This window comes from Alosa pseudoharengus, unplaced genomic scaffold (genome assembly GCF_046254945.1).
Source record: "Alosa pseudoharengus isolate Yale_2024_CS ecotype anadromous, Long Island Sound unplaced genomic scaffold, YU_APseudo_1.1 YU_APseudo_1.1_scf_15, whole genome shotgun sequence".
Classification (NCBI taxonomy): Eukaryota; Metazoa; Chordata; class Actinopteri; order Clupeiformes; family Clupeidae; genus Alosa; species Alosa pseudoharengus.
In genome coordinates this window covers 4776482-4798612 of record NW_027468620.1, presented here as the reverse complement: position 1 = coordinate 4798612, position 22131 = coordinate 4776482, and the positions used below count along the sequence as shown (strand labels likewise).

At 39.8% G+C, this 22131-nt stretch overlaps 1 protein-coding gene across 1 annotated transcript in view; it reads left to right on the top strand.

Annotated features, from left to right (window-relative positions):
• Positions 1-3550: 3550 nt before the first annotated feature.
• Positions 3551-22131, top strand: part of polh (polymerase (DNA directed), eta) — a 35812-nt gene continuing 17231 nt past the window's right edge. The window contains exons 1-5 of the mRNA XM_076285308.1: positions 3551-3732; positions 13175-13324; positions 13701-13835; positions 19673-19902; positions 20337-20509. Coding sequence (XP_076141423.1) covers positions 13176-13324; positions 13701-13835; positions 19673-19902; positions 20337-20509 — 687 coding nt within the window. The 5' untranslated portion in view covers positions 3551-3732; position 13175. The remainder of the gene's footprint in view (positions 3733-13174; positions 13325-13700; positions 13836-19672; positions 19903-20336; positions 20510-22131) is intronic.

Genomic DNA, 22131 nt, shown 5'->3' with positions numbered 1-22131 from the left:
AAAGTAATTTGTTACATTATAATATTACTGTCTCTGAATTGTAAGGCATTACACTACTATTGCATTACTTTTAAGTTACTTTCACCAAAATATCTAGAAATATGGATTTGCCATTCTAAATGCAGTTTATTACGCTCAATGCTGCTCATTGCTCTTCCAATGGAGGGAGATGTGGTATAGCATAATGACTGAGCTAGGCTTAAGGCTAACAACATACAGTAAGAATGCAATAGGCGCAGTGCTCATGATGCAAAACAAGGAACAATCATAGTCAGAATTTTGTTAAAAACCGACAAAAGGTCAAAGTCTGGTAAATTGTGATGTAAATACTGTAACTTTAAGGCCTGCTCAATAGAGAGCCTATTGTAAATCAAAGCTTAATAAAGACATGTCAAGATGGTGGCCTACTGGCCATTTTGGTGCCCTAAGTGAGTGGCTTTGAGTGAGTGACATTTAAATGATAACTCAAACACCTAAAGTAAAATAAAAGGCCTATTATACAGACTATATGTGTGTTTTTTAACATTAATTTATGAAGAAATGCTGTTTTCTTATAAATGGTGCACGGTCACTTTAAGAGCATTGATCTTTACGTTCTCATATGCCCTTTTGCCAGCTCTTGTTTACAAGCCTTGTTTGTTGAGTTACATTGATAGCACAATATTAACAATAATATGCACAATGTTAAGTTGTTTTAAGCAGCCTTCATTGATTTGGAAAGTATGCAATGACATGTTGCTTCACATTTCGTTTTGCAAATAAAAGTGAATTATGAAGTATCCACCTAGCTATCTGAATGGATTTTTTTGTCGACTTGGCATATCATGTGCTTCATGTAGCCTAAATGCTTGGGAAACGAATTATTGAAGACCCACCAATTCCATTCTACTAGTACTACGTGGTGGAGATTGAGAGAACCCAAAAAGTATCAAACTTCCATGTACCATGGTGTTAGTGCATTCTGACATTGTAAACGTTATTGATGAAGAGTGAAACGCAGTTTGCAGTAAAGCTACTATTCATTGGTTACATTTGCCCCCTCTGTCCTTTGGTGCCCTACGCAAAGTGCGTGATGCGCGTGGTGGAAGTGGTGGCACTGCCAGGCTACACGAGCTTTTTCTGCATTTCTATCCCTTTATTCTCTTTAATTCAAGTTCACAACTCAAAGCTGACATGCACTAGAAGAACATAGTTTGTGTTTTATCAAGAATAAAAAAGATTAGCGTGGCACCACTTTAGATGTTTCATTAAATGACTTGTGCTATTTCGCGAGGCATAGTGAGATCTTTCGGTTTCGCCCACAAAGTGCACTAACTATTATGTTCTTCATATCCTTGTCTCTGACAAGCTAAAAATAATGAGCGTAGGCTTATGTGCATCCCGCAAATAGAGTCCGACTTTGAGTCTTCTGCAGCCACAGTCATCTTCAACCAGTATCAGGAAATACGTTCTACTATTTTGCGCAGATTTTTGATTTTTTCTCGTCTGTTGTTCTCGCGGTGGTGTTTGCGAATATATATCAAAACAAAACAAGCGATTAATTTTGGGTTAAAATGCATTGTAACGCGCGTTACTGAAGTTTGTACCGAGTAAATATTACCCAATTTTTTTTTTGTAATGCCTTACATTACCGCGTTACCGCAAACAGCAATATTACAGTAATTACATTACTTTTGTAACGCATTACTCCCAACACTGTTGAAATATAACCTGTGCTTTGCCAAATGTGCAAGATGCCCATGGCACTAATGCTCCTCCACACCATCATAGATGTTGAGTTACGAACTGAGCACTAAAACAAGTTGGATAGGTTGGAGATAGGCCCTCTCCTCTTTCGCCCAGGTGAGTCCATGATTTCCAAAAAGAATGGCAAACTTTGATTGGTCTAACCACAGGACCTTTTTTCCGTTACCTAAGTCCATTTTAAACAAGCTCAGGCCCAGATAAGAGGGTGGTATTTTCTGTATCAATACTTTAGCTGTTACAATTTTGGCTGCAGTTTTTGAATTGAGTATCAAACTGTGCACATAGACAATGGTTATCAGAGGTTTTCCTGAGCCCATACAATGACAGGTCTGGAAACAAGTCTGGTGTTGATGCAGTGCCATGAGGTCCAAAAGAGCACGGCCATCCAATGTGTTTTTCAGCTCTTTCCCTTGTTTGCAAAGATTTCTCTGGATTCTCTGAATGTTTTAATAATATTATGTCCTGTAGATGATTAACTCCCCAAATACGTCACAATTTCATGTTATTAAAATCACATTGTTTCATCATTTGTGCGTACACGTTTACACAGAGTGATGAATACATTTCTAAGAGACTCTGCCTCTCTGGGATGCTCTTTTTCATACCCAATCGTGTTGCCACTTACCCTAATTAGTTGTGAAACATTCTTCCTTTTGTCTTCTTTATCATTACACAACTTTTCCAGCATTTTGTTACCCCATCCCAACTTTTAAAACATGTTGCTGCCGGTATCAAACGTTAAGGGCAACAACAACCGAACCTGTAAGAAATCGAAAGGACATCAGTGCTCATTCATTCAACTTTCGTCCTATAATCCATGTTGAAGTTGCGAAAACTACAATCAAATCTGAGATTTCTGAGACAATCAGGTGAAAGAAACAAATTTAGCCGTCTAGCTCCATAGACCCTCATAGGGAGGGAAAGTGAAAACCAGCGCCCCAAGTGGTTGCGTTCCTATCGAAGAGCAGCTCCAATGTTAAGTCCCATAGACCTATTTTAAAAAAAAATACTGTGAAGCCAAATCAGCGATCTTATCCACCAAAAATATTTTTCAGTGTTTATACAGTAATAATCTTCTAACTGTGAAAATGTCAGACCCTATTTTGCCTTATTTAAAAAAAATCGAAATTGCTCCTTTTGTTTCATAAACGAACTACAAAAAAGCCACGTGACTTTACCCTTCCACGTTACTCACTAGCATGGTTTGTTTATTAGCCTGGTTAGCATTGCCACTTAACACTTACTGCCAGCTCTTCATGTGAGTAGAAGCACAACACCAGTTATCCAGACATAAAGGTTATCACCACGCGGTTTACATCACCTTCCGTTATTACAAAAATATGTAAGCCAGTTAAGCAAATTGCCGTATTGATCAGTTAGAGATTAAGCGCCCAAACATGTGACATCACATGCAACTGTAGTTTGTTATCACCATGTTACGACAAAAACTCAAAACAATTCAACTGATCCTAAAAATAAGGTATGACCACTTGAAGCAATAGAGGTGACCCCAGTGCCTAACATACGGAAGGCATTAAATTAAGATCCCAATGTGCAGCGAGATATATTTTTTCTAAAAAAAAATCCCATCCCCTCCGCTAAACTCTAGGAACGCAACCACTAGATGGCGATGAGATTACTTTCCCTCCTTATTGTTTTTGCACTTGTTCGTGATCGCCCCTAGCGGAACTGGAACAGATTGCAGGTACAAGAGAACAAAACCCTTCATTGACGTTTGAATCTTCGGACGTCATCAGTCACGTGCTTATGCCAATTTGATACAAGCTCTGCTACACTGTTTTGGAACAGTTTGCTTGGCGGGAGTGATAGGCTACCAGCTTCGGTGCCTCAGTGAACGTCCCATCACTAGTTTCAGGTTTCACGCTGCTGGCAATATTGGAACTTTCGTTACTGTCGCTAGTTTCACGCTGCTGGAGAAAGGGAGCAGAGAGCTTGAGGAGTCATTTTTCACCTGGATCCGTGTCGGTATGTAACCCCTTCACTAGTTCTCAGTGCGAGTTCCCTGCTAATGAAATCGACACGGCAGTGCAATTATTGAAACCGAGCGCTGCTGTGTTTAAAATGAACAATGTGGTTTAGCATGCTATCCTGTGGGGCGTTAACGTAACAAGCTACGGATTTTTAATGCTTTTTGGCGCTAAAAGATTGGTAATTTTCTCATTTAGTTTGCTTATTATCGTTCATGACCATCTTATTTGTGATACCGGTGTTGTGTGCCTTCTGGTTTTTCCACCTAGGCTACTGGTTTCCTTCTGCGTGCTCGCCTAGCTCACCACACCAGGAGTTGTCAAACATCTAAAAAATGGTTTTAGACAGATTTGAAGTTGCATTTCATATCAACGCAATGACCACTGCACTACAACCACTCAGACAAAAGACGTGATATATATATATTTGCAAACTATAGCATTAAAGGTGCATTAAGCTTTGTTGGGTAACGTTACTTCTGTTGACGTTCAAATACAACAGAGAGCTAGCTCGCTACTCACTCCCAATTGAAACTCACAAACGCGCATGCCTATGTGCTAGTTTAGGGCTAGTCCACAGGTATCAAACCAATCTTTTTTTCCTCCGTCTTCCCTGGAACCTTATCAAGAATATTTGCGTCCAAATGGATCCATCTCAACATGACTCAACACGTTACTTCATATCCTAGGCCTATAGGTGGCACTGTTTCTCTTACAGAAATTGACCAAAGTTTGCACGCTGTAGGCTATACAAACAGACAGAATAGGTTAGGACGAAAATGGCTAGTGGAAGGAAACCAGAATTGTTTGTGTGGACTGATAGTGAACTGCCAACTGTAGTCAACTGTAAAACTAATAAACTTAATTTTTACAGTTTGTGAAGGGTGCAGTAGTCCCGTCCTTTATTTGGCTAACGCAGGTACAAATAATCTCCTTTACTTTCTTTGGTTGTATGATAGTCCGTGATTCACATTGGTTTTGGCTATCACCGCAAATGCATAGGCTACTAAACGCTAGGTCTACTCAAGTTAGGCTATTCTGTCGCCACATTTATAATATTGCTATAATACCTTCGTTAGTAACAGTTAGGGCTGTCACTTTTGTGAAAAAATCCTGTTCGATTTTTGAGACATAAGTGTTCATTGTATCGATTGTAAAATTGATTTTTTGTGTAAAGACATTTCCATTTTCGCCAAATATAGGCCAATCCACAAACAACTAACAGGCATTAGGACGAACGTAAAGAGGGCGCTTGTAGACGCAAGCCAGCAATATTTCTGATGATTTATTGGCATGAAGTTTCGTGCACAATGACAAACAGGAGTGCAACATTCTCGAAAAACAATAAGCCGAGTGGACTGCCATTACATCAGTGACAAACATGACTGCAGGCTTCATTGTAGCTGTGTCTGTGTTTACGATTAGAAATGTCAAACAAATTTCGCCTACGTAGAACTCGATTGCACAGTTTACATAGCCTACCGCTTTGTTCTTCTCCATAGTTTGATATAGCCTACCAAAAATCCGAAGTACTTCCACATCGAACTCCTCAAGTTATTAGGGCCTATCACTCGTCTCTCTACATGTCGCACAGGTTGATCGTGTTGTCCTCCATTTTTTGGCAAAACACGAGCAGCACAGCAGCTGATTGAAACAGCTGTTTCCCTAATGACTTCTGAGTAGTTCTCTCGCGTCACCGACGATAGCTAGAAATGCATCAAGAAAACACAGGGAAAACACTGTTCAGTCCACCAAGTCATGCTAATGATCTTCTCATGAAGTCATGAGAATGGGTCATTCCGTGTGAAATCACCAATTTCAGCGCAATTTGGCAGGTTACCCTCTCTGTGATAAAAAATCACAGGTGTTTGTACACCAAATCCATGCATAGATCTTAAATAGTATATCTGTATAACTAATCGTTGCAAAACTACAGCCCTTTGAAACTTCAAGTAATTTTAAGCATTGTGGTGAACAATCCTTTTTGTTCAACTTCCAGCATTATTGGCTCTTTTGGTATTTCACACACATTAGTGAAACTATGTGATTAGAAGTACATTTTCCTGTTGAATTAAAAAATCCAATCGGATCAGACGTATCTTGTATACTTTCCCCTCTGCAAAGCTCTGAAAATGGCTATAAATTCATAATGTGAAAAGACATCACCTTTGAGGGCTTGTCATTCAAAAAGTATGTGACACAAATTCATCAGATTTTTTTCCTACACATATATGTATTATAAGGTCCTGTCCATGCATTAACTTTGGTTGTTATCATTTTCATATTTTCAGAGCATTTTTTTAAAATTGGGCTTGATTTTCAAAAAGCCTGTTTTCATCTTCTCATTTCACCACGTGGACAGTTAACAGGATTTTTTTTTATTTTACCATATATCATTCTGTATGTGAGGATCATCTGCCCAAAATTTGGGCTTGTTGCTGAGTTTCTTCATTGAGATAAGATTTTTTTTAAATATTGTCTATAAATCCACAGAATTTGTACTGGATCTGCAGTACCACTTTGCACCACATGTGGTGCTCTTTTAATACAATGGAAGTCAATGGAAGAGTAAGAGAGTCACTTGTTTGCTGCACATATCCAATCTAAACACACAGTTTATGGTTCATAGTTGAATTGGTCCAAATAATTATTGCAAAATGAACAACATACTACTCATACATAAATCTTATTTAGAGAAAATAAACTGATCAAGTAAATTATACACATATAAGACTGACTGGTCATCATACATGCAGCAAGAGGATTTAGCATAATTACCATCTTTGTAATGAGTTTTCTACACCAGCTTCAACCTATCAGTGCCTATGTGAGCACTTTAATAATTTTTAGCCAGCTGGTTAGGCAAAGTCTATATTCATCGTCATATGCTTGGGATGCAGTCCTCTGTGATACATAGACAAAGAGCATCAAGATGGAGATCAGTGCTTTAACAAACAATCAAACAATGGGTTTCTAAAATTCAATTCATCAAGGTATTTCACTTGATGAAGATGACCATGTGTGTAGGGATGTAACGATTACCGGTATAATGATAAACCGTGATAAAAATGTTGACGATAACAATTACCGTTTTCTTTTGAAATATCATAATTATCACGGTTGATTACCACGGTGTTGAAACCGTGTGTTTAATCCTTCCCAGCTTCATCCGAGCCTGCTTTTGACATACAGTAGGCCTGGTACAATGAAGCAAATTTGGTACCCTACTGATTCTGTTGTCTAATTGATGGTTTTAACTGCTATTTGGATTAGGATACAACTGATTTTAAAAGGCGGAACATTTTAACCGCAAAACTTGCACTGTATGATTTAGCCACTCTGTGTCTTTTTATGTTCGCGTCCACATTAAATCCATTCCACTCACGTTATCAGAAGAACACAGTAGGCTAGCCTAAAGTTTTATTTTGAACACTTAATTTGGTCTCACTCTGGGTAGGAATTTCACGGCGGCCACGTTGTTGCCCCTTGCATTGGCCGTGATGTCCCTTTGAAAATCAGAGGTACAGGCCACGGTGGCCTTGGTGCCCTTCTTTCAATATTCTGCTTTGCGTCCTACTAATAGCGATTTTTATTTAGCCTATGGCCTGTCAAAATATTCACAGCGCAAATTAATTTAGTCTTTTACGCAGTGGAGAAAGTGACAGCGCAAGAAAGAAAGTGCGTCTAAATTCACCCATTCTTCTCAGTTGAACTACTCGCGAAGTAGCCCACTCATCACACAGACATCACAAGTATCACATGAAAGAGCTTTTTCTCAGCTTTTAAACGATGTTAGCCGCGAATTGCTGAGGTGAACGGTTCGCGAGAAAAGTAAGTAATATAATTCAATTTAATCATAAATTCTACTGAAGGTTTTGCGTCCATCTCCCTACCCATTCCTCTCTGTGCAATACTTCACGAACCTTTTGTTTAACACATGACAAACCATATATCAGAATAAACAGCAGACCTTACCGAACACAAAGGTGTAAAGCAGTCCCCTGTACAGTTAGCCGTTCCAGAGTAATCCAGTTTTGAATTTGCAGTAAATTTCGACATGCATGGATGTCTCCAAATTTGGGCTTTAAGTTTTACAATGTGTTTAAATTGTTCCACATGATTTCATAACGGGCCAAATACAAAATAAATGTTACAAATATCGCCTAGATATCGGTAAATCAGAGGACAGCTGACTAAGAGTTTGTGAAAGTAAATCACAAAATGCTAAGCATGCATCTAGGCTATTTGAGTTTCTTAAAGCTGAACTGTGCTCAAATTGTTCAATACATGATTTCATAACAGGCCAAATATAAAATAAATGTTAAATATAGCCTAAATATTAGATGATCAGATGATTTGCAGTTCTATGTAATATGTCATGTTCCATGTTTTTGTAATGTTTCATACAGTGATGCAGGTCTACTGCAGTGAATAGGCTATACAACTTTGATCGATCATTTTTATAGCCTACTACTGTATAGTTAACTTTGGCCTTGATGCCCTAACATGTGGCCTTTGTGCCCTCCACCAAATATGCCCAACTGAAGGCCAAGTAGCCTTGCCCCCAGAATGGTGAAATTCCAAGCCTGGTCTTACTCATTGGATCCAAATAACAGTAATAGCAACCTCCAAGTAATGTTAGGGTATGTTAAGCTATAAGCACATATAGCCAATTAAACATAAAAAACTGAACGGGACACTTTTTGAAACTATTTCAGCTTGTGTAGGCCTATCAGTGCTTTCTGAACATATTGAACACACTTTTAAAAATACCGTGATAATACCGAAAACCGTGATAATTTTGGTCACTATAACCGTGAGGTTAAATTTTCATACCGTTACATCCCTACATGTGTGTTTCCATCACAAGTATTCATAACAAGGTTTGAGGACTCGTGGATCCAAGAGGCATTTGTAAAAAGATGATAAATCTTTAGTATTGATTTTTCTGCATCTGACAATGCACTGAATTTTAGAAACACCTTTTTACTTGAAACATATGAACCATAAACTGTGTGTTTAGATTGGATATGTGCAGCAAACAAGTGACTCTCTTACTCTTCCATTGACTTCCATTGTATTAAAATAGCACCACATGTGGTGCAAAGTGGTACTGCAGATAAAGTACAAATTCAGTGGATTTATAGACAATATTTGTAAAAAATCTTATCTCAAAGAAGAAACTCAGCAACAAGCCGAAATTTTGGGCAGATGATCCTCACATACAGAAAATCCTGTTAACTGTCCACGTGGTGAAATGAGAAGATGAAAACAGGCTTTTTGAAAATCAAGCCCAATTTAATAAAAATGCTCTGACAATATGATAATGTTAACAACCAAAGTTAATGCATGGACATGACCTTATAATCCATACATGAGTGGGGAAAAAATCTGATGAATTTGTGTCACATACTTTTTGAATGACAAGCCCTCAAAGGTGGTGATGTTTTTTCACATAATGAATTTATAGCCATTTTCAGAGCTTTGCAGAGGGGAAATTACACAAGATACACCTGATTTGATTGGATTGTTTAATTCAACAGGAAAATGTACTTTATTCACATAGTTTCACTAATGTGTGTGATATACCAAAAGAGCCAATAATGTTGGAAGTTGAACAAAAAGGATTGTTCACCACGATGCTTAAAATGACTTGAAACTTCAAAGGGCTGTAGTTTTTTGTAGTTTCTTACTTAGGTCAAACAGAACTACCTCAGCCTCTTATTGGCCTGACTTTGCACTAGTATTTTATTTTATTGACTGTCTATGCACAATTTCAACCAAATTTTGCTGCTCTTATTTTTTCATTATATGTGCCCTCTTATTTACTTATTTACTTACTTTTTTGTTTACTTGAATGTTATGTTTGTCTGTGGACTTAAAATTGGTAAAATATGTCTTGTCTCCACCGTGGGATAGTGAGAAACGTAATTTCGATCTCTTTGTATGTCTGGAACATGTGAAGAAATTGACAATAAAGCTGACTTTGACTTTGACTTTGACTTTTGGAACCATTAGTGATACAGATATACTATTTAAGATTTATGCATAGGTTTGGTCTACAAACACCTGTGATTTTTTTCAGATTTTTTGGGAGAGGGTGACCTGCCAGCCACTGGGTGATTTGACACGGAATGACCCGAATGAGTCATGATTGGCACTGCGCAGCACCAGTTGTGATATTTATCCTAAGTGTAATCGTAGGTAATGTCATGTATTAAAACTAGTACTACTATTGTTAGGCAATACTATAAGTGTCAAGTCCAGGGCAGCTGAGGTGTGGTGATGACATCATCAATACGCAGGTATGTGGTTTCGCCGTCCAAACGAACTCACAAGGGCTACGGTTTCAGATTTTTCCACCCTCGGATCAAAAAAGTGCGGTTTGGGGCAGTGCGTTTACAGGATTCGTTTGGACGATCGGCCAAGACGAAGCAAAACCGGTGCGTTTAACCCAAAAAGCGTCTCCGTGTGGATGGGGCCTTAGATGGTGAGCATGTCAACGTGTGATATTTGCATAAAATCAGTGAATATTCAACAAGCCCCCCCCCCTACTTGTTAACAGCGCTCAGCTCTGCCTCCGCCCCTCGGAGGTTCACATTTTCACGAAGCAGTGAGCGACAGAATATGCAGAAAGATCTTGCCAAATGCGCGGACATCAGCGGTTCATGTAGGCCTATCATGTGGCATTATCCACACAAAATCCTTTACAAACAGGAACGTGTCAAAGTAAAACAACGAAGGTTTTGAAAAAATCCTGTTTGATTTTTTGATTGTAAAATCGATTTTTCATGTCTAAAGACGTTTCCATTTCCATTCCATTCCATTGGCCCTTGAGCCAAAAAGTTTGGCCACCCCTGGTCTACAGTGTCACAGTCGGATGATGATTCAGAGTCAGAGGTTTGTGTGGCGAAAAAGGCCCGAACCCACCATTTTCAGGAAGACTGCCTGCGAGAATTCAGCTGGTTGAGGTACTATAAGGAGAAGAACTCCATGAACTGCAAATGTTGCAGTCGCTATCCCAGAACTGAGGGGAACACGAAGTTTGCCGACAGTGCAGGCACTTCGCAGTTTAAACACAATACACTAGATAAACTAAAGCAGGAGTATGCCGTGATATGTTAAAAAAGTGCACAATAAAATGTGACACTGAATTTGAAACAGCACATTGTAATTTCTGCATCTATTATCAAAGTATTTATTAGTAATACAATGTAAATTAGTAGAAATGTGAATATTTGATTAGCATGTTGATTTACAGTGTGTGCCCCTAAATTTCCTGGTTGCGCCCCTAAAATGTTCAGTTGGGGGCCACTGTGCTCCTAGTGAACACATGGAGCCCAGCATGATGTCCATGTTAACTGGTGATAGCCCTGCATGATGTCCATGTTAACTGGTGATAGCCCATGACTTGAGCAAACACAGCGAATGCAAGCCTTGAACAATGCAGATTTATTTTGCCTCACATACCAAAACAGCTACAACAAACTAGCATGACCCCACTTCAGATGTTGTTCATTTTTGGGGACAGAAACACACATTGTGATTATAATGGTCTCTCCACATCGACTCTATCCAGAAAAAGGCCCAGCAGAGGTTATACTTCCTGAGAAGAAAGTTTAATCTGCCTAAGGAGCTGCTGACCACTTTCTACTCAGCCATCATTCAGTCTGTCTGCACCTCCATCACTGTCTGGTTTGGGTCTGCCACCAAACGGGACAGGGCCAGACTGCAATGGACAATTAGGGCTGCAGAGAGGATCATTGGAGCTGACCTTCCCTCCATCCAGGACCTGTACCGGGTCAGGAAAAGGGCAGCAAAGTGATCAGACTTAACATCGAGGCGGCTTGATCAGGACCATCTCGAAATTACCCCACAGCAAATAAACAGAATGTAACGGTTCAACACCGCCCAGAACCAATAAGCAGTCCGTAGTATCTCGTTGGCCCCCTCTGCCACTGGACCTTCAGAGCCAGAACAGCGCAACAGTTGGTAACTCTTATGTCTGATAACATTCTCGCTTTACACAAGGTGTGATCTTCCCATGCTACCGTCCATAGTATAACACGGTCCATAATGTAATCCATACAAGATATCAGAAAACAGTCCATGTATGAGCTAGCGTGTATGTTGTATATGCATGTGTGGGTACATAACTGCTGATACGGAGGGCAGATGAGTGCCAAAACTGCAGTTTTGGTACTCAGAAAACTGCAGTTTTGACACTTGTAATGCAGTAATTATTTTTGTAAAGGCTATTATAATTATGTCTGGGGTAGGCAATAGGTGAGTTAGCCCACCAGGAGTGTGTGTGTGTGTGTGTGTGTGTGTGTGTGTGTGTGTGAGCGCGACAAAGAGAGAGGGATGAGTGTGTGTGTGATGAGTTTTTTGGTGTATTGCTTACTTGAATTAGTTAACTACTTAGAATTTCCACAACTTAACATCATATCGACTCACAACATTAGTCTACTGCCGCTACAAATACCATACATTCTAACTAGCTAATACGTTAAATCAGGGAACATCAGTGTTTATGTTGCCTTGTCGGCTACGCTTCGTGTGCTGGTGTTAACAACTGGATGCTTTCGGCTCAGATGTTGAATCATCGTTGACGTGCTGTTATGGTACGGTAGTTCTGCTTTGCAGTGGACACATTGCACCTTGTCTTCTTTTCTAAGTTTGAAATTATCCCAAAACTTTGGACATTCTCTGCCTTTTACGGACGGTTATAACTGTCCGTGTGAAGCAATAATCCCTGAGCTGAGTAGGCCACATAATTTTCCATCATTTTTTGTAATCAAATTATTTGAATTGGTCGAGTAATCCTTTCAGCCCTAGCCTAAATGAACTAAATTCCATAACCTAGGTAGGTTAGCAACACAAACTTGAGAGGTGCAAGTCAGCACATCAACTTAACATTAGCCTACTATTATTTGTTGATGTGCGGCCATAGCATCACTTAAACTAGCAGCCATGTCTCGCTACTTATCACATGACAGCTGCAGGTTAAAAGCTGCGTGTGTGTGTGAGGAGGAAAGACACATAAGCTACGGGATGCGCCGACTGTCATTCTCTAATACAATTAGGTATTATGACATTTCTAATTTCAGGGTATTGCGATACTTTTGTAGTATTGATGCACGGTGCAACACTAATCAAAGGAGAACAAACGCTTAGTTCATGGAGAGACGGCAGATGCAAGGAAAGTCTAGGCGCTCACCCGTATGACCCAGGAAAAATTTTAGTCACACCCTTAAAAATTTTGGTCACACTCTAGAGCCCTGTACTGCGTAGCTACGGACCAGCTGGCTACAGTTACAAATGCAGTCAAGAATATCGCTCATTCCCTTGTCCTTTCAAGTGTCTGTTAACTGTTGGTGGGAAGACATCTTAACAGTATGGTGCTCCAAAATCAATTACAACCTCTCTGTCTTTTCTAGAATGGAGCAGTCAATGGATTATGGGAAAGAAAGAGTTGTTGCTCTGGTGGATATGGACTGCTTTTATGTACAGGTAGAGCAACGGATCAACCCTGAATTAAAGAATAAGCCATGTGTTGTGGCTCAGTACAAGACATGGAAGGGAGGCGGGTAAGATTCTATCATGTCTGATTGTAGTGCATGTCCTCTTGCATAACTAGGGTTGGCCAATATGCATTAACATGCCATGAGAAAAAAAAGTATCCGTCAACATGAGACATTTACATCGATTGTCTGGCGTTATAATTTATTTGCCTCCGGTGTACTTTGGAGTGGGTAAGACTGTTTTTAGTGGCACATACACATACTGACATACTGACAAACACATACTGATGACTTACGCTAGCTTAGCAACTGCAAACTCTGCAATTAGAAGGACTGGATGAAACGTGTTGAAAAACGGTTTCCACTAATAAATGTCTTACTTGCTAACTTTGAAATGAGGTCCTATGCCCCTTTAAGATCCAATTTTGTCATATTTCTTTAGCATCATTGCGGTGAGTTATGAAGCAAGAGCACATGGGGTCACCAGAAACATGTGGGCAGATGATGCCAAGAAATTATGTCCAGACCTCCAGGTGGCAAGAGTCAGGGAGTCTCATGGCAAGGCAGATCTTACACAGTGAGTTATTTTTTTTTTTAATCTGCATCACATTATGATGCTATCCAATTTCTGTACGTGAAACCATTTTGCCATATCTTGTAATTGCTCCCATCATGAACATGCTGAACCAAACAACTTGTCTCATGCACATATTTTGAAGTTACTGCATGCACTGGGTTTTGTACACAAGCATGCATGTTGTACATGACATTTCCTGAACGAAATACCAATGCTTGCAAAGCAAAAAAAAAAATGTCAGTGTGAACACAAAACCAACAAGGTAGCCTAGAAGATTATAAAGGTTAAGTAGTGAGAGAGCGAGATCTACAGGTGGGTCTCAAAAAAGTTCATTTTTTTTTTCTGTAATTTATTTTAAAAAGTGAATCTTTCAAGTGCTTCGTATAATTAGAATATCATCAAAAAGTTGATTTATATCAGTAATTCCATTCAAAAAGTGAAACTTTGATTCTAACTGACAACTAATGAAAATCCCAAATTCAGTATCTCAAAGTTAGAGTATTACTTAAGACCAATACATGTTTTTTTTAGAAATGTTGGCCAACTGAAAAGTATGAGCATACGTCTGTACGTGGTGGTTCTTGAAGCACAGACTCCAGCTGCAGTCCACTCTGCGAATCTCCCCCACATTTTTGAATGGGTTTTGTTTTACGATTCTCTCCAGGGTGCGGTTATCCCTATTGCTTGTACACTTTTTTTATACCACATCTTTTTCTTCCCTTCGCCTCTCTATTAAGGTGCTTGGACACAGAGCTCTGTGAACAGCCTGCCTCTTTAGCAATGACCTTTTGTGTCTTGCTCTCCTTGTGCAAGGTGTCAATGGTCGTTTTTTGGACAATTGTCAAGTCCGCAGTCTTCCCCATGATTGTGTAGCCTACAGATCTAGACTGAGAGACCATTGAAAGGCCTTTGCAGGTGTTTGAGTTAATTAGCTGATTAGAGTGTGGCACCAGGTATCTTCAATATTGAACCTTTTCACAATATTCAAATTTTCTGAGATTTTTGAAATGACCGAATTTGGGGTTTTCATTAGTTGTCAGTTATAATCATCAAAATGAAAAGAAATAAACACTTGAAATATAATTTTGTGTGGAATGAATACATTATTCAAGTTTAACTTTTTGAATGGAATTACTGAAATAAATAAACTTTTTCATGATATTCTAATTATATGACCAGCACCTGTATTCTAGAATCATTTTTGGGTTTAATCTTGATGATTACAGCCTACTGCTAAAAATCAGTATCTCAAAATATTAGAATAAAGAGGTTAGAATACAGAAATGTCAACCTTTAGAAAAGAAATGAACTAATCTGATTATTCTGACTACGGTAATCTGAAATAGTTCTGAAATAATAATTTATGCACTCAATACTTGGTCAGGCTCCTTTTGCACAAATTACTGCATCAGTGTGGCGTGGTATAGAGGCAATCCACCTATGTCACTACTGGGGTGAAGCCCAGTTTGCTTTGATAGCGGCCTTGAGGTCATCTGTATTGTTGGGTCTGGTGTCTCTCATTTGCCTCTTGACAATAAACCATAGATTCTCTATGGGGTTCAGGTCAGGCAAGGTCAGACAAGCAAACCAGTTACTAGCAGTTTTGGCACTGTGGGCAGATGTTGAGTCCTGCTGGAAAAGGAATTCAGCATCTCTATAAAGCTTGTCAGTAGATTGAAGCATGAAGTGATCACTCGTGATTGGTTGGCAGATCTGTCACCATTGGTCACCCTGGGTAATTGTGAATGGAAACCCCATATTCATATTCATATTCTTATAGGCTATTATGTTGTAGCCTATTATTATCCTATGTAGGCTACTAGGCTACACTTTTATTACCATCAAGGACACAAATTAATTTATTGAGGAAAGGAAAATTTGCCAGGAACATCTTTTCAAAGAAAGAGCTTTATTAGCACAGACACACAACTACAAAGCGAAATCTGCCCTCACAACAAATGGGAAGCTCACAAGAAGCCCTAAATCCTACAGCAGTATAGAAGGTAATTTAGGTAACTGGTAGCATTCTGTCTGAATTCGGTCCGTTTTGCAGTCTGTGGAGCATTGCCCTGTAGCTACTTCGGAGTTTGGCTCGCTTCCAGCAGCTGTAAAAACAATCAATAAAGACAATCAGTACTGCGTGATACACTGTGTAGGCTATGGAAACAACACATCTAATGCACCTGAAAAATAGTCCCGAAAAGCAGATCTTACCCTCTTTCTTCTCGATTGACTCCGAGCTCTGAACTCTTCACAGCTTCCGCCTGAGATGCAAGGTCTCATTGTTTAGGCTACCTGCATAGCCGTGGGAAGTGGGGGTGCTGGGGGTGCGGCAGCACCCCCTGCAGGAAAGCATGCGTATTTATGTGTCATACCACTCACGATCAAAAAAAAAGAAGCACTCTGTCCCCCTGTCTATTATTCTATTATGCACTAAAAATGTTACATTAGACCTGGGAGATCTAAACAAAAACAAAACAATTTAACAAAACAAACCTGAGGGAGATATCCTATGACGCTAGCTTTATGGTACGACAAATATGTCATATTAAGTAGCTGAATATTACAGTGAGTTTCCCAAGGAACTGGACACGGGCCGCCTCGATCTTCAGCTTAAAATGATGCTTCGTGTTATCGGGGAGTCTCGGTGCACCACGCTGAATGGTGGCATCGATATTGAGTAAGCTCCCTCCACAAACGAGAGCTCTCTTCAGTGAGGTGGATGAACTTATTCATATGTGTCTTCAGAGCGTTCTTTCTCCAATCTGAGAAGATTGAAAACATGGTTGAGGTCCACAATGACACAGAAACGACTCACATACCTGTCCCTCATGAATGTGCACTCTGATATCCTGAATGCTTTAGACATCAAAGCCCTCATGAAGGACTTTATATCCACTACCCTTGAACATCAAGCAGTGTTTGGTGTTATTCATTAAATAACCAATTGTCTCATAGTAAGAGATGGATTTATTATCAGCTGCCGCTGAGCAGTGTATGCCTAATGATGAGGCCTGAATAGTTTAATTATTTCTCTTTTATGCTGATGGTTTATATGCTCTGCGCTGTGTTTTTTGAAAGTGTAGGCTAAAAGCTACACTGTGCGTTTATGATGTTAGCATTTGTAGGCTATATTTGTGGATCAGTTTAATGTAGGCTAGCCTATGAATATTGCGTTGTGTAGGCCTATGTTATGCATATGTTTTGAGTCAATGTGTTCTGTCTAATATGCTGTGCGATAGGGTCTTTAGCCAGTTTTATATTTCATGCGTTCACCGTCTATTTCGGTGCGAGGCTACAGCAACTTTGTTACTTTACTAGTGTAGCGGCAGATAGCAGACGGTTACTTTGTTTGCGTTAGTATCAATCTGTGCTTTGCGACATTTTGTCGCATTTTTTTTGTAGTGTAGCCATAATTTTTTGACAGTGATGTATGCCTGTGCTGTGTGCCATGCAATGCCAGTATGCTTTCCATTAACAGAGAAAGGCGTTTAAATAAAATACAAAACTTTCAATAAAGCCTATTTTTCCTGGCAAACTAAACCCCCCCCAATCAAAACTCACTTCCCATGGCCCTGGCTGCCTGATGCTCCTGTGTAGGCTACTGTCTCGTAAGGTCTTACAGGCAGCTGGAAAACAATTAAACGAAAGTGGTATGAATGAATAAATGTAAATCACAGTAAAATTAAACAAGCAAGGAGAAAACAGTAAAAGTCACTTACATGCAATGGCGACATGACTTGCAGACATAGCTCCGAGCAAATATCGGTCACAGCTTCCGCCTGCAATGCAAGGTCTGGTTGTTTACCTGAAGCTCCTGCGTACTGTCTCGTAATAGGCCTTACAGGCAGCTGGAAAACAATTAAAGGATAATTCAGGTATTTAGCACTTTGAGTCCCTTTTCTGGTTTGTTTTGGATGAACTAGAGTGGTGGACACCGAAATTTTGACGATGGGTCTTGTCTCGAATTTTCTGACTCGTTTTGAATCGCCTTTAACTACTTCAGAGTAGCTGCCTATGGGCATGCACAAACATGTCCTTAAAGATGCCCTGCCACACCTATTTCATTACTTTATGGTAATGTCTTAAGTTCTACCATGGACTCCGTAACATTTTTTGTGGAAAACATGCCTTGGTTACCTTGTTTCAAGCCATTCTAGTGTGGTACTGAAAGCCTGCAGGAAGACTCAGCTCGATTTGCGCCAGTTCTCATTAATACAACAAGCTAAGCTCCTTGACTCTGATTGGCAAACAGCTAGTAGTTTTTGTCCATAACATGACAGCTGTTATCAACTGATTTTAGCTTCATGGCATGAACTTAGCTTGGCTAGCGAATGCTAGCATTGTTCAAATGGGCATTAAACCTGCTAGGCTAGCGAGTGCATTAAACCTGTATAACATAGCACTTCCTTGAGTTGACAATAACGTTTTACTTACGGACTGGGCACTGGTCGTAGACGGCCGCAATGGTAGCTGTTATCAACTAATTTTAGCTTCATCGCATGAACTTAGCTTGGCCTGCGAGTGCTAGCATTGTCCAAATGGGCATTAAACCTGTTAGGCTAGCGAGTGCATTAAACCTGTATAACATAGCACTTCTTTGAGTTGACGATAACGTTTTACTTACGGGCACTGGTCGTAGACTGTTGCGATGGTAGCCTTAGCCTACTGCTCCAGGCTTCAACAGCAACCTTTTTGCAAAGCCTATGGCATTGTTCCAAAAAAATAAACTGAAGCAATTTGATCCTCAAGTCTGGGTTCTTGCATTGTTGAAGTTCTATTCGTGCATAGCGCACAAGCCCGTCAACATTCAGCCATCCTTGCATAGGCCTACGAAAACTGTCACAGAGCTAAACGAATTTTGTGGGCACGGTCTCAACTGGGCGAGCTCATGAATAGTAATGAGCTAAATCAATTCCACGTCAAACTGAAGAGCTTTTGCAATTGGCCTAATTTCTCTGCTTATTTCTTTTCAGTGGCTAGAGCTGACGGAGCAGGTAGCTGTTCATTTTCACATTCACGACATAGCACAAACACATATGGACCTAACATATAAAAAAAATAAGTAAAAACGGTTTTGAGTGGCAGGGCAAACCCTTAACGTTCGTTTTTAAAACTGTGCAACTCACCGAGTGGTTAGTGATGTCCGTTGATGTTCCAAAACAAGTAGCGTAGCGAAATACAGTTTCTGTCCTGTTTTATTTGCCATTTTGTAAAATCCCATTGATTTCTGTTGGAAGACACATTGCTCCTTAATATTACTGCGCTAGCGGAAACGGAAATGGGGTCTGTTTACGGTTGTAGTCTTTGCTTCAGACTCAAATATTGAGCGGAAGTTTATAGCATAACCATTTGTAGCATAACCATTGTAATCTTTTTCTTGCAGTAAAGCTACTATATATTGGCAAAATTGTGGTGCCACCTCTGTCCCTTGGTGCCCTACGCACAGTGTGTGATGCGCATGGTGTTAGGGGCAGCACTGATCACTGTGCTTTTAACAAAACTTTAAACTGAAACTTTCCACCTAAAAGCCACTCACCGTTCCTCTCCATCTTCAGCTAACTCAGGCTGGCGGCTACCCCTGATATCTGAATTGGGCCCCTCAGTCAAAAAACATGGGTAACATTATGTGATATGTCTTAACCTGTGTTACATAGGGACCATATTATGTTATTCACCCCTGATATCTGAATAGGGCCCATTAGTCAAATAACACAGGTAAAGCTGTGTGCCATTCAGTTCACTCCTCTATTTGTTTGAGAACAGAAGATGGAAATTTGCTTCTCCTGTATGTATATTGCCCGTTATTTCATTATTTCATTCAATTTTGCCTTCAGCTACAGGGACGCAAGTGTGGAGGTCATTGAAGTGATGTCACGTTTTGCTGTGATTGAGAGGGCTAGTATTGACGAAGCCTACATGGACCTTTCTGCAAGTGTAAAGCAAAGACTTAGGAGCATAGAAGATGTACAGATTGAGCCACACCTCCTGACGTCCACCTTTGTTCAGGGCTACCCACAGGCTACCACCAGCCAGGATAAGACTGAAGATGCTATGTTGGATAATGGTCTGTCTTGAGTTACAACCAGTTTTCTTGGTGTCATGTCAGTTGAAATCATATGATTGAATATCTGCAACACAGTCAGAGAACACAACAATTATTTTGATTACAAATCTTTAAATCTTACCTTGCCAATGACTATTTAAGCAGCTTGACACAAGTGGGAGTGATGTTAGTAAAGGATATCACCACTTCTTACCGAAGGCTTACGGGGTACCGAAGGTAACAGCCGTGTTTATCTTTTGCCACACCACGACCACAAGTGTCATATTGCTTTAATACAACAGTTCCATGACCAACTAATTTAGTTTGAAGACACAAAATTGTGTTTTCTATTGCTTTTTAGATTTAGACACGTAAATAGTTCCAATCTTATTCTTCTTTGTGCCTAGTTCTTGAGTTGATGTTTTTGATTGGTCTTGCTTTGTTTGTCCCCACAGATGCAGTCAGATTAAAGGGCCTGGGCCAGTGGCTGGCCTCTTTGCCCCCAACAACGCAAATGGATAGTGCAGACCTGCAGCTGGCTATGGGGGCCATCATTGTAGAAGAGATGCGGGCTGCTGTTGAGCAGTGCACTGGCTTTCAGTGCTCAGCGGGAATATCCCACAACAAGGTTAGTCTCTTGTATAGTACGCTATTATAAAATACTAGTGCAGTGCCCGTTCAAACATGCTATTCCTGTAGAAAATCTGTAGCCCAGTTACATGTCCTCAGGTAGGCCTGATAGTATATTATCAGGTCTGCATATTATATTAATATTATATTACCTGGTCTACAACCAACCCAAAAGGGCACATGTTACCCCGCTGCTCATCCAGCTACACTGGCTACCTATGGCGGCCCGCATCAAATTCAAGGCTCTAACGCTTGCCTACAAAGTAGTCTCCGGTTCTGCTCCCACCTACTTGAATGCCCTCATACAGACATATGCTACCTCCAGTTCGATGCGCTCCTCAGACGAACGACGTCTAGCTCTACCACCGGTACGCTCAGGCCAATCCAAACTTTTCTCATCTGTTGTTCCTCGTTGGTGGAACACACTGCCAGTTCCTACAAGGGCAGGGACATCCCTCTCCATTTTCAAAAAACTCTTTACTAAAGCTCTTTAGAGAACATCTCCTCTCATAGCAACACTTACAACAAGTCTTGCTGATCCTAGCACTCACCAGCCGTCTTAACCCCTTGCAGACCGCGCCGAACATTCCATTTTTTCATACTCGATGGCCTTATGGCACAAAAAGGCTTATTGTGTGATTATGCTACATGACAGAGATATACCCACCATTATAATCAGGAGAAATAGTCCTTTCAAATAGTATAAAATATAATTAATAATTTTGAGGAGAACACACATATTTTTAAATAAATATCTTTAAAATTCAACCCCAAAAAACTCAAAACTATCAGTTTGTTCATTTTTTCCCCAATTTCTGTTGTAGATAGAGAAAAACTTAGAGTGTATGGGAGATTCACAATTTTGTCCTCTACTCAGTGATGAAAACAGAATCAATGTATCACCTTTTGTTCAAAAGTTATGATAAATGTATTAGACCTTTGCAGACGGCACGAAACATTCCGATTTTTCATACTTGATGCCCTTGTGAGACAAAAAGGCTTATTGTGTGGCCATGCTACATGGCAGAGATAAGATATACCCACCATTGTAATCAGGAGAACTAGCCCTTTAAAATGGTATATATATAGTTAATAAGTTTGAGTGTAACACACATTGTTTTAAACAATACCTTCAAAATTCAACATCAAAAAACACACGAAAATATCCATTTGTAAAGATGAATCTTGCTTTTCACCTAATGTATATTGTAGATATAGTGTGTGAAAGACAGTGTTGTGATCTCCTCAGTGAAAAAAACAGAATCAATTTATCACCTTTGGTTCAGAAGTTATGATTAATTTACTCATAACTGCAAGTCGCGGTAACATGTAGAATTTTTAAAGAGTAGGATGTTTTCCTTTCCTGGTTTGACATCTGACCAAAAATACACAGATATAATGGTCATGTAACAAATATAAGATGTTTTACCATCAAAACAAGATGCATAGCTAAATATAGGATGTCTTACTGTACTCTGAAGAGGCTAAATCAATTGTGGGGAGGAAAGATAAAGGCTGAAATAAAGACTAGCCAGATGGTAACTGCTTCTCCGTGTGCTTCATTCTACTATGAAAACAAGAATAAGAGACACTGGCACATGTGTTAGGTTTACTAAAGAA